This window comes from Carassius carassius, chromosome 29, assembly GCF_963082965.1.
Source record: "Carassius carassius chromosome 29, fCarCar2.1, whole genome shotgun sequence".
In the NCBI taxonomy this organism is placed as follows: domain Eukaryota; kingdom Metazoa; phylum Chordata; class Actinopteri; order Cypriniformes; family Cyprinidae; genus Carassius; species Carassius carassius.
In genome coordinates, this window is record NC_081783.1 from 3751933 (window position 1) to 3765847 (window position 13915).

The 13915-nt window shown below is 34.8% G+C and overlaps 1 protein-coding gene across 3 annotated transcripts in view; it reads left to right on the forward strand.

The window, feature by feature from the left end:
* Positions 1–13915, forward strand: part of glra1 (glycine receptor, alpha 1) — a 51169-nt gene that overhangs the window by 22651 nt on the left and 14603 nt on the right. For all 3 annotated transcript variants that reach the window (XM_059515476.1, XM_059515478.1, XM_059515477.1), the window contains 5 exons: positions 921–988; positions 3621–3844; positions 6465–6547; positions 9322–9459; positions 13464–13678. In XM_059515476.1, the coding sequence (XP_059371459.1) occupies positions 921–988; positions 3621–3844; positions 6465–6547; positions 9322–9459; positions 13464–13678 (728 nt within the window). The remainder of the gene's footprint in view (positions 1–920; positions 989–3620; positions 3845–6464; positions 6548–9321; positions 9460–13463; positions 13679–13915) is intronic.

The following is a 13915-nucleotide window of genomic DNA, read 5'->3' on the forward strand; positions in this document are numbered from 1 at the left end:
CAATCCACTGAACACACTGTACTTCTATCCCTCACAGCCTCATTTTCATTCTTGACAAAAAGTAAATATGCCACTACCCTGACTAAGCACTATTTCTCAATTAAAACATTTCTTATGGCACAATGCTATACACTGTAAAATGTTGTCAAATCACATATGTGAGGTGGATTTATTTCCAGGTAATAGTTTTCTTGTGGATTACACTTCAGGAAGAAATCACAGCCTTTATAGAATCAATTTAGCCAGACTTTGCAGATTGCAATATGTTTCTTTGCAGTAATCTACTCATTCAGCACCTTAGGATGCTGCGTGTGGCATGTCAGCACGCTGAGAAATGGGGTTCAGGGTTTCTCCATGCTGATCTGCAGCTCTGTATCTAACTAAATCAGAAGTCTGGAGAAGCCTGACAGGGTCTTTTTGTCACTCAGAATATCCCCCTTTCTGTGTTTCTGTTCTGTGATGGAACAGCAGAAGTATGATTTCTGTTCAGCATCTCTATGACTGCAGGTTTTAATTTGTGCACCAGCATAAGAGATTTACATATAATATTTCTAAAACAGAAATGGGAGGAGCAATGGCTTGCCTTTGAGGGTTTGTTCTGTCCTTATATTAAAACTGCTGGTCCTTGTCTTTACAGAAGACTCACCTCAACATCCTGTATTAATCATTTTACTCCATATTTTAACAATATCGTTGTTTTGTGAGATGATGCATATCTTAGAAATCTGATTTACATACCTTGCCAATGACAATGTGCATATTTAGCAGTAAGCAGGTAAGTTTTGGTTAGAATTGGTAGTTGCTTCTTAATAAAGAATATGTTTTGGTAAGTTTAAAATTTAAAGGATAACTTGTTTAATTCAGTAGCTGTGTACTTATTTGTTGTTGTTTTTTTTGTTGTTGTTTTTCTTTTTCCACAGGTCCACCTGTGAACGTAACATGCAACATTTTTATTAACAGTTTTGGATCCATTGCTGAAACAACAATGGTGAGTAAATGGATTAAAGTGATGCACATGATATGTAACCCTAACATTGACTTCAAAGTTATGAGAAATATTCTTCTATTGTGCATTTTTTCATTTTGTCAGTACAAATGAATAAGTTGATGTGATTGAGAAGTTGAACTGTTAAAATTACATACATTTAAATATGCTTCTTTATGTTTTTTATAATATTTTTTATCTGTTTTAATATTTTAATGTTTTAAAGTTTTTGATATTTTGTATCCAGATTTTAATTGAGTTGTCAATATCTTCCCATAACTTCTCTAGACATTCTACTAAAAATACTAAATACTAAAATACATATCATGCTAAGCATACTATAAATACATTTACATTTATGTGCTTAATACAAATCCTCTGCAGTTGTACTTTTCCTATACTGAACTGGTAAATTTAAAGTCTGCAAAATTGGAACAACTAATTTTGTGCTTAATGAACTTAAATGGTGCAATAGTAGTGCTGAGGTCCAACTAAAGGCATACATATGAATATTTGATTGTGTTAAAGTCGAACTATTGCAAGTATACTTCAGGTATAATTTTAAATATCTTGCATTTAAAATTTATTAAAAATTATATTATTCAAAAATCATACAGTCCTCATCAATAGCACACATTTTAGGCATAATATTAAGAAATCTACATTGTGCAATAAAACAACGCTCCAAATAAAATGTCATTATAATTTTATATCAGTAAGTCTTAAGTGATGTGTCAGTGATATGATATGTTAATGTATTTGAACTATGCTTAGCATGGATTAAATGTATTTTAAATAAATGATGAATTTTTGTTTTTGTTTTTTGTAGCGTAACTGAAATGATAATGATGCATAGGAACGATATTGTTGAAATCACTTTTTTTTTAACTGAAGAACCAGCTTGATTGATTGATTGATTGATTGATTGATTGAGTTCAATCCTTTAAAGCAGCAGATGACAGAACTGTAGCATAAGCTTATAATAAACAGACCATTATCCTCTGATGGTGTGGAGGCCAATAAATTATCATTCTTTGGGAATAATTGTGAATTGAAAATGTTAACCCATTGATTATATATTGATTACATACCCATAGGTAAGTCTTGGGCCATGTTATTTTTAAAGTGCTTTCAATGTCCATGCATTTCTAGAAACACTGATCTGGTGAAGGTCATACTTCTTCTGAAGCCTTTATGAGCACAAATATAAGTAATGCAAAGATTTCCTGTTTGGCACCAGCAGAGCAGCTCCAAAACTTCAGCGGCTTGCAGAAGTCCCTCAAGCAGAACAAATGCAGTGCTTTCTACTTTTATTTTTCTCCATAACCAGCGGAATTGATCCGAGTTGCTCATGTTCACACTGCGAGGTGGCGGGGCAGGAGCAGGTAACGCCACCCGTATAGATAAATCTTTAGTGCTTATAGGGCAGCCGAGAACAATGTTTCATCCAGTAATGATCAGAGCGACTCCAGCCACTACTGAGACCGCCGTTCCCCCCGGCCTTTCACTGTCCTAATTGTTTACACTTTTTGTAAGGCAAGTGGCCCATGGGAGAGGCGAGTGGCTATTTAATTAGCTCGCCAGCTCTTTCATTTTCTTGAGGAAGCACGAACGTGCAAATTTCAACGTCCGTCATTTGTTAGTTGGGCGTGCTAGAGTTGTGCAAACTTTTTCTAATATGTCACCGTCAGGATAGGATCTGGCCTTGGGCTTGAATTGCATTATGAGTGGGTTGTTGCCATAAATCACTCTCCTCAGCCTAGAGAAATCAAATTAGAAAAAAAACTGATGAATGTGCACCCACTCCTCGCTTGTATGCAAAATCATTCTGTCTGAAACTAGCTGTAAGTTTGACTGCGGGCGTTCTGTTCGGTTTTAGTAACGGATGTCGGATAATCGTGGTAGACAAGAGCTAAAGGTTTTACTAATTTTGCTATATACATATATAAGTGGTGTTAAATGTCATCATTTGCATTTGTTTAGGAGAACAGAGAACACCTGAGATAATGCTACCGGTAATGAAGTATCGCTTTGTTGTTTTTGCAGGGTTCATTTTACGTCCGTGGGCTGTTTATCATAAAGGAGAAATATTGACAAAGTAAAATCGATGAGACTTGTTTTTTTCCCGTGCTACGGTGGCTGCGCTCTCCGAAAGGCAAATCTAATAACCTGAGACAGATGGTTCTCCTCCATCAAAATATTTCGCAATTCTTGGGATGAACCGGTCACCTTACATTAGGATAATTGCCCTGAAATGTCCTTGCATGTTGAAGCTGATTGCCATTGCAAAGGTCATCCACTATATTCTGTGCCGTGCCGATCATCCCAAGGTACATTAGTGCCCAGACAGTTTAATGGTCTTCCTGAAATGATGTAACTGGATGCCTGTTTTGGAGAAGAATGGACAATTACAGCAGTGTGTTGGGGCCAAATCCCACTGCTTTACAGTGTCTGCTTTTATGCACTGGCCATCTCATGGCTAACAATTATCTCAGGCAAAATATATACTGAGACCACACCAAATTGACCTGGTCTAAGATAAGACATACAAAAAAAAAAAAAGAGGGTGATGAAATGTGCTGGTCTCGCGTTTTCACCTGTGATCTGTTGACATGGCTGTCTTTGTGTGCCACAGGATTACAGAGTGAACATTTTCCTGAGACAGCAGTGGAACGACCCTCGGCTGGCCTACAGCGAGTATCCCGATGACTCCCTTGACCTTGATCCCTCCATGTTGGACTCCATTTGGAAACCTGATCTGTTCTTTGCCAATGAAAAGGGAGCCAATTTCCACGAGGTTACTACTGACAACAAGCTTTTGAGGATCTCCAAAAACGGGAATGTTTTATACAGTATAAGGTGAGAGGACAATATATAATCGAATTCAGACAATATATAATCTAAATACGGTATGTTCGCACACTTGTTAGAGAGAGTGGGGCATGTTGTCACAGCAGTGTTTACTGCTGTCTGTATTTCTCAGGGTGGGTTTATTTCGGTGTGCCCTTTGAAAAAATGACATACAGTTCATTAAACACACGTTGACCTTTTGGATAACTTGGCTTAGTAGAGGGTCATGTTGTCACACTAAATGGTGTAAGCTGGCGCAGTGGAGCCTGCCATTAAACACATATTATAGACTTTTCAACAAAAAATAAATAAATAAAATCATTATTAATCAGCAAAAATGTAAAAGGTAACATTCAAATATTTTAGTTAATAAATTTTATAAAATTATAAAAAGTAACAATTTGCATGTCTCTTTTCATGTAAAAGACAACGTGCTACAATGTTAGTACATTACATTAATATTTTAATTGGTTTTAAATTGTTACATATATTCAGCAAGCATGCATTAAATTAATTAATCCACAGGTTTCATAATCAGAAATGCTTCTTGAGCATTAAAATGATTTCTGATCATTTACGATCACGAGTAATGATGCAGAAAATTCAGCTTTGCACCACAAAAATAAATAACATTTTACAATGTATTCAAAGAAAAAAACAAGTATTTGAAATAGTAATAATATTTCACAATTTTACAATTTTTACTGTATTATTGATCAAATGAATGCATTCTTGGTGAGCATAAGAGAGTTCTTGCTAATCCCAAACTTTGGAATGGTTCTGAATCTTGTTGAAATGTTTAAAATGCACAGAATTTTTGCTAAATTGTGCAGCAGATTTTAAAATTATAGAATTATAAATAGAAAATGTAATGGCTTAAAGCTTAAAAGATAGGAGTATCCTTCTAAGCATGTTTCCAATGTCTTCTCGTTGTATCACTGAGGACTGGGGATGTCGTGATGTAGTGAATAGCCGTGTGGACTGGGACGCCTCATCTCTTAACTTGACACTATCAAATGAACCATTTTAGATCAGTTTGGTCTTAGTTTTGAACTCCCTCTAAATTGCAGCAGCCACAGCACACAGTTAAATTGAACATGGCAGGTAAATAAGCACTATCCTGTGATAGTGACGTGATTACAGCCTTGAGTGAGTTTCAAATCAGAGCTCGGCATTGTGCTGTTTTTCTATCTAGCGTTCGATTCATATGAGACAGATGTTAATAAACATAGATTTCATACAGTTTGGATGCATTTCTTAAAGGTAAAGCCACCTAAATATGAAAAATCTCTCATTATTTGCATATCTTCTTGTTTGTCCAGTCTTGTATGCTGTTATTAGTGACTACAAGCTGACAAAAGGCACCACAGAAATGGTCTGTACAACTTCAGCACTATATTTTTAGCCACCTGAAGTGAAGAACAGAATGATGTTTAAGATATCCACTAATAATCCTACACTCCTCTGCAGCTCTCAAATCAAATTTGGCATCTATGTTCCAGGTTGGACATCAATAACATCAACATTATTGGTTCTCCAGTGTCTCATAACCAGGTGTCTCATAAAACCAAAACGGCTTGTACCATATTTGATTCGAGAACTGCAGTGGAAGTGGAAATTATGAGTAAAAAACAGTTGTAATTATAGTTGCAGTGCTGAAATTGTTAATCAAACCTAAAACCATTAAACAGTGTTGCCATTATTTGAAGTAAAGTTGAATTCTAATAAAATAAAAATAAGATTACACTGCATCCTAACCAGATAAAAGGTATTATTTTCTTTGTTAATCAGAGTTTTTGTCCTAACAACAACACACAAACTTAATAATCTCAGGTTCTGATTAAGTGCTTATTTAATGTTAAAATGGTCAAATGTTAGTTTGTGTGACCTTTATAGGCATACTGCAAGCAGCAATGGATAATTTAATCCAGATCTTGACAATAAATGAAAGGAAACATAAACATTAAAACTGTGAACTCAGATGCATATGTTAAATAATATGATCATCAAGCCTTAAACGGCATATAAATCAAAACTGCCAAACCTTTTTAGGAAGTGGTTGAGGTGAAGCTGTGAAGCTTTGGAGGTGTTGATGAAAGCAATGTACTCTGTGTTTTGATCATCGTTCTGAATCTGGTCCAGAACAAAAGTGTGGTTCTCTTCTGTGTTCTTTGTTAACAAAATTTTGCTTTTTTTTTCTTTCTTTTTCTTTTACAAAACTCCCCCACATTCAAGTGTTGATTACAAAATTAATGCATGATGAATAAAACAGGTTTGTTTGTTGATTTAAAAGCAGGCCATTCTCAATTTGTGAAGATAATGCTGTTGGTGGCTGGCAACTTAAAAAAAAACACTGGTGAGGGAAGAGTTAAGTATTAAAGTCACTAATTATTCATAATATTAATACAAATTATAGATGCAATTACTAAAGTTTAAATGAAAACTAAAAAATAAAGCTTGTTAAATACCACAATGTTATATAATAATACTAAAAATAAAATACTGATTGGGTGAAGGTTTTCTTTAAAGTTTGTTCGGTTTGACCAATGGAAAAGGAGGAAAGTAAGAGCTGTCTAATTTGATCTGTGGTGGAGTTTGTTGCTGACGGCGGTTCTGTTGTGTTTCTCAGAATAACACTGATTCTGGCCTGCCCCATGGACCTGAAGAATTTCCCTATGGATGTGCAGACCTGTATAATGCAGCTGGAGAGCTGTAAGTATGCCCTGATCCTTTCAGCCAGATGGAGAGGATTTATTCAGTGGTGCAGTGATGGATGTTGTACTGGCTTGCACCAGCAGATGAAGAGCGTAGTGATTTAAGGCCGCCTTCAAGTAGATTCAGCAGTCAGCAGAGAGACGCTTCGAGCACAAGTCAGCAACGGCCTTTACAGTTCTGTTATTTACTATTGATTCTCAAATTTGCCAAATTATAGCATGCTTCTATAGGGGAAACTTTGATTGATTGAAGCTTTTTGAAAATTATGATTACCAGGAGTCACAGATGTGGCGGGGTTTTTTTGTTGAGGGGGAGAGAATTTTAGAATGGGTGACAGAGGGGGTTATACAATATTTGAAGAAATTTCTACATTTTAAAATGCTCATAATCAAATTACAGTTAACATTTTATGGATTACATGCTTACATATTCACACAATGGTCATAAATTATTCCTAATTTATAGATTTTACCTAATTCTTGTTTTTTCTCTTTCAAATTTTTTTATCTACTATACTACTCTAAAATCTACTGTTATGTACATGTACACCTAGTGTTATGTACTATAAATACATTTGTAAACCAATGCATCTGAATTAGAGGGGGGGAAAACACCTATTAAGTGATTAGTCCATGTATGAAACAAATAATTATGCAAGTTACTAAACACTGATTATGTATAGATCTGTGCAAAGAACTTGAAGACTTTGGGCATGTAATGTTTTCATGTGTATTAAATTAATGTTTGTTCATATAATGCAGGGATTCCCAAATGTTTTACAGCCAAAATATTTACTTGAAATATCCCTGAAGAAGTTAATATCACAATCATTTAACAACACATTATTTGCATGTTTACAGTTCTCTGATGTTGGTTAATGGTCACATTGACATGCAGGTAAATACATACAATATTAATATTTTTAGAGTTCAAATGTTAAAATGATTTTATATTGTACACTTGTATGTTTTTTATTATTATTATTAGCTTTTTATCAACTCTCTATCAGCCAAAAAAATGGATATATTGTCTTTCACTTTGTTTTGTTTTTGTTTGTTTGTTTGTTTGTTTGTTTGTTTGTTTGTTTGTTTGTTTTTAATCAATATGGTAGGTTTAGAGGGCATTTATAATAAGTTAGATAAGTCATCTAAAAAGTAGTCCGAACACATTGTCTTAAATGGGTAACCCCAGACTGTGTTTCCAAGCCATCATGCAATCTGTAATCAGTAACAAACTACCGTTTGTAAGTAATCTACTCATCTGTGTGTGTGTTTAGATCATTTCTCTCAATGTTTGGGGATCCACTAAAATAGATGCAGAATCTATTTTTAGACCTGCACAAATAAAGCTCTTGTTTGGGGCTGGACGATTAATCGAAAAATAATCAAAACCGAAATTCATAACCTCTGACCGACGTAAAAGCCACATGACTCTGCTCTCATAAAAGCAAAACACGGAGGTGAACGCCGGTTCAACACATAGTGATGGCGCGCGAGCGGTGAGCCTTGCATCTTCACTAAACTTTGTCAGTTGTATTTGTTTTATGGTTTGGACATTCAAGCGATTAGATGAACGGATGTGTATTCTTATATCGAGCTACCATGTTCGCGCAGCTGCATTGTGGCACGAACACTCATATAAACAGTAGCTATGAAGATCGCGCGCACAGAGGAACACAGAAACTAGTTGTCAGCGCTGTCCTGTGATTTATCACTAAAGTAGCTTAGAATCTCAAAACTTATTATAGCATGTTTGTGTGCAGCGCATATGAAGCATCAAAAGCGCGTGCACAGAGAGCAGCGGTCGGCGGTCGCGCTGCGGGTTCATGGTTTGTGTACGTTCTCGGACTGTTCTGTGTATTTTAACTGTAGAAAAGGTTGTTCCGAGTCGAAACTACGATACAGAAAACTACATCAGTATATCATCATAAACGCCGCCGTTTTTGTCTTAAGTGAACGTAAACATGAGAAAGAAAACACACATGTAGCCTACAGTATTTTTGCTTAAAGAGACAACAGCCTAATAAACGCGCTGCCTGTCATTAATGTTAATCAAAGAACAAAAGAAAATCATTCACTGATCTTGACTGAATATATTTAATAACTTTAATTGATTCATCTTTATTTTATTTATAAAAAGAAAACTATGCAGTGTTTTTAAACTTTTAATTACAGTTTCTGTACCTGAAATTTTGATTAGTTGTATTTATTTATGATATTGCTTATTGATTTGTTTGTTCCTTTCTTATGACTGACCTATATTATTACTTGTCTTTAACACTTTAATATTTGAAATTTATATTAATCTAGTTGTTTTTGCTATGGTATTTTTTTTTAATCACAGGCAAAATTCCTCTTGCAGTGTTTTGTAGGCTGCTTATTTTTGCTCATGTTATTCAGCTGCAACAGAATGCTTTGTAAAAATGTTTGAGATCTAAATGTTTGACTTGAATGTTTGTCTGATTTGTTATCTTATTGGAATCGAAACTAGGAATCGATAAGAATCGGAATCGATAAAATTCAAACGATACCCAACCCTAGTAAGAAATGTTGAGAACATAGATAAAATAACTGCTGATAGTCAATCATATTTACGGTACAAACCTTGTCAGTGGACTATGAGGGCAAAAAAAACAAAACCGAAACAAAATAATTCTTCATTAATCGTAATCGAGGTAAAATGTTCAATTAATCAAGGTTTTGATTTTAGGCCATAATCGTCCAGCCCTACTCTTGTTTTACTTATCCATTGTTTCATTGTTCCTCCACTAGTTGGCTACACGATGAACGATCTTATATTCGAGTGGGACGAGAAGGGAGCCGTGCAGGTAGCAGATGGACTGACTTTACCTCAGTTTATATTGAAGGAAGAGAAGGATCTGCGCTACTGCACCAAACACTACAACACAGGTGAGTGTGGTTCATCTGCATGTGAAGCTGTGGTCTTTGTTCAGTTAAATGTGGCCAGACACAAATGCTAATCACTGTTGTTGGATCTATTGTTATGAAGCACTTGGTACCCAAGGGGGTTCAGTCAAAGGTTGTAGACCTCAGCTCTGCTTCGAATCTTCTTCGTGAACTTTCGATTGGGTTAAATACCATCTGTTCAGCCGGTGTTGACTGTCAGGATTTGTTACACTCCAGATAAACTGGAAAATTGCTAAAGGCCAGACTAGTTCAGATCGAAAATAGAAGCAAGCCAAAACAGCAGGGACAGTCAGAGCAGATTGTCTTATTTTCTTGAATTATTATCATTGGGATAATGAGATTTTGTGATTTTTGTTTTGTTCGATAAAGTTTCATTGAATATACTTTCTTTAATTTTGAGTTAACATTAGGCTATTTTTTAAAGTAGATCAAATTTATCTGAAATCATGAAAAATTTGCTTACGAAGCGACAGAACTTTTGGGTTAAAAGGTTACTGTATTATGTTACAATTACGTGAAGAATTATTAGATTGTTGCATTTAGTAAAACGATTTGAATTTTACCATTCCTATTGACTATGTATAAATGAAAAAAAAAAAAAAACATTTTACTATCCCAAATGTTTATAGCATTGATGCACAATCATAAAACACAAGCAGAATGAAATTTAAATATTTAAATATAAATGACCTCTTTAAATTGAATTTACTCAAGAACAAAACAATTACATAATTTGTGCTGTTTATAGCAAGCAATTACAGACAACCTGAGATATTAAATAAATCATTAAAGATATTTTTGGGTATGTATGTTTGTTTATTTTTCATCCTTTTTGTTTTTGTTTCTTAAAAAATATGTATGGAAAAAAACTTGAATTTGAATAGGCACTTCCTAATGAAACTATTAAAATTAATCGTTTTGATTAAAATTTAAAATGAAATTTGCTTACAAAATATAAATTATTTGAAATCATTTGAATAGACTGTTAATCTGTTAATATTATTTAATAGACCTGGGCTGACATGAACAAATAATGAACAGTTGTAATTTTATTCCTAACATTATCAAAGATTCATAAATATGGTAACAAATGTATTGCTTATTGTTTGCTAATGTTAGTTAATGCATTTACCAATGTTAATTAATAGGACCTTATTGTAAACCTCTACATAAATTGAAAGTTTAAAAATTAAATGTAAAAAATAAAATGTATTTACAAAAAGTAAATGATTTCAAATAATTTGTGGTTCTTGCTAATAAACAATAAAGTTAAAAAATTAAATTTAAAAATGTTTACACAAATGTCTTCTCATACAGACCCATCGTTTTTATTTTGTATCAAGTATTATTCTGCTAGATATCACTTTCCTCTTGTCTGTATTTGTATATGTGTCCATGAGGTAATTTAGAACAAACTAATACGCAGTCAAACTTCAATACTTTAATAAAGCTTAATATTTGCACAATTTTTTCTCTCTCTCTCTCTCTCTCTCTCTCTCTCTCTCTCTCTCTCTCTCTCTCTCTCTCTCTCTCTCTCGCTCTCTCTCTCTCTTTCTCTCACTCCTGTCTGAGCTGCATCTCACGCAGAAACAGGTCATATTTTTTTGGTGTGCTTGCTTTGCACTTCACCTATCAGCTTGGTGTTTGTGCTCATCAAAGTCCATGGAAGACCCTGAAGATGCCCCGATCGTCTCTCTCTCTCTTTCTCTCTCTCTCTCTCTCTCTCTCTCTCTATCTCTCTCTCCCTGCATAGTCGTGGCTCTGGACAGTTGTATATGTGCTCTGCTGCTCCCCAGTCAAGCATTAACTGGAAATTAAAATGACGTTTTTTTCAGATTTATTAATGGCAATCCATTTTGCAGGCCTAAGCTCTGCAGTCCAGCCTCCTCTCAGTTTGTCTTCCTCATTCGATTGCATCTTCCAAGTCCCTTGGGAGAAATAGATTCTGATGTGCTTTTAATTTTAGAGCTGGTCAGTTGCATCTCTCCTGTTTCTCACTTGGCTGTTTACGAACAACAAAGATCGCAGTCCAAATATAGTGTTTGCTCTCTGTGTTTGAGATTCTGTTTGAGTCAATACCTCTGTTTGCTTTTTACACTAGCATTTTTCTTTGTCTTTGTTGCATTTATGAATATAAATAGTGTAGTCAATGCATAATATTCCCAAGGGTCAGGGAATAATCTAGAGGTTTATGCTGCATCAGCTCAATAACAACTGCGAAAGCTCGGCAATCCCAGTTCAGCTGAGTAAATGCTGGAAGTTAAATGAACCTTGGCCTTGACATTTTCAGCTCAGCTGTCTAGTTATAGTGTGGGAACATGGAAGCATCATGGTCCTTCGAAACTAAGAAAGGGATTTGACAATTCTGGTTAAAGTTCCTGTTCCTTATAGCAGTTCTGGATCCTTAATGGACCAATTTTTTGGGTCTTTGACAATTCTGGTTCCATTTCTGATTCTTGGTTAGCAGATTCTAAATGGTTCTTACTTTTTTTTGTAAATTGGAATTGCATTGCAATTGTTATCATATTTTGCATTCTACATTTCAGTTCTATTGCTGCATGATTAGATAATTGTAATAATAAATACATTTTTAACAGTTCTTCTAAAATTACAGGGCTACAGGGCTTTTGGTACGGTGCACGTGTGTACCGAATGACCGAATGCAATATTTTGTATGCGGAACATAGGTACATTTTCGTGTTTCCACACGAACATATTAAGTGGCTGAAGACTCCGCGTTCAGCGCAAATCCCGCCCTGCAGCTGATTTTAAAGTTTTCAAAAGGCATCACGGGAGTGTGAACATCACTACAACTAGGAAAAAAACGATTGTTATTCAAACGCAGCTCCCGTCGGCATTTAAACAGACCTTTGCTCTTAATTCCGATCGGTCCAACGCAATAACATAATCTGAGCAGGTCTAAAAACTGAAACTGTTGATGCTGCACTTTACACTTTGGAAAAGTTATATATATTTTTTTTAAATATGAGCAGGCCTACAAACTGGGATTGGTAATGCTGCACTGTAATCATAGTTATTTATTTATATTTTTCATTATATTTTATTATGTGATATTGGTTTGAGACTGAGAGTATTTTATTTAGTGGAGAACTTTGCAGCAGTATTTTATTTCTTATTCTTTTTTTGTTTTTTTTATATATATATATATATATATATATATATATATATATACTGTGTATATATATATATATATATGTATGTGTATATATATATATATATAATATATATATTTTTTTTTTTTTTATTAAAAAGTGTTTTAAAAAAGTGTAAACAAATTGTTAAAAAAAAGTTTATAGTAATAAACAACCTGCAGTTTAATGTTTACATTTCTTTCCCTTACTGTACCGAAAATAAACCGAACTGAGACTTTAAAACCAAGGTACGTACCGAACCGTGATTTTTGCGTACCGTTACACCCCTACTTTTGAATTATTGGTTGGTTGGTTGGTTGATGTGGCATAAATGCTTAACAAGCAATACTTATTCAGAATGTAAAAACATTTAATTCATTTATTTTTACAAAGTACTATTGACAAGCACATAACATATATTTAACTACTTGCTGTCATGTGGGAGAAATAGTCTAAACTGGGCCAAGTCTGTAAGCTGTATATATTTGATTCACAAAATAATCGATTCACAAGAGTCATTTGTTTAGGATTCAGACTGCACTAGTTGCCAAGTATGCACTCAATTCTCTAAAATGAACCGACTCATAAAAATCATTTGTTCCGTATTTGGACTTTACTAGTCTTGCTCTCTAATTTGCTTTATAGATTCAGTATCTGTGTTTTAGTTTGGGAAACTCATTTGATTCTGGTATTTGGGAATCATTTCTGAAAAAGAACCAACTTCCTGCTTCCCAGCCCTATTTAAAGCCTGTTTCAAACATGCAATAACAAAACTCGAGAGAATCAAATGAAACATGATTTGACAATAAAATCTGCATGCTATTTGTTTTCCAGGGAAGTTCACCTGCATAGAGGCTCGTTTCCACCTGGAAAGACAGATGGGCTATTATCTGATCCAGATGTACATTCCCAGTCTTCTGATCGTCATTTTGTCTTGGGTTTCCTTCTGGATCAACATGGACGCTGCTCCTGCCCGTGTTGGCTTGGGCATCACTACTGTGCTGACCATGACCACCCAGAGCTCAGGATCTAGAGCTTCTCTTCCCAAGGTCAGTTGGGTCTCTGTCATGCTCATCCCAACAATAAAAATCCCTGATAGTGTAGTGTTCACCCTTTTTAGAAGCATATTATTGATTGTATCAGTGCAGTGTGTTATGGGCTGTACTAGACTCAGTCACAGTCTACATAAACATCATCCTGACCATGCTGGAACCTCAGAGAGTTTTAAGACTCAATTTGTAGCAGCGTTGTCAACAGTCACACATGTGCTAGAAAGTGGCAGTGTC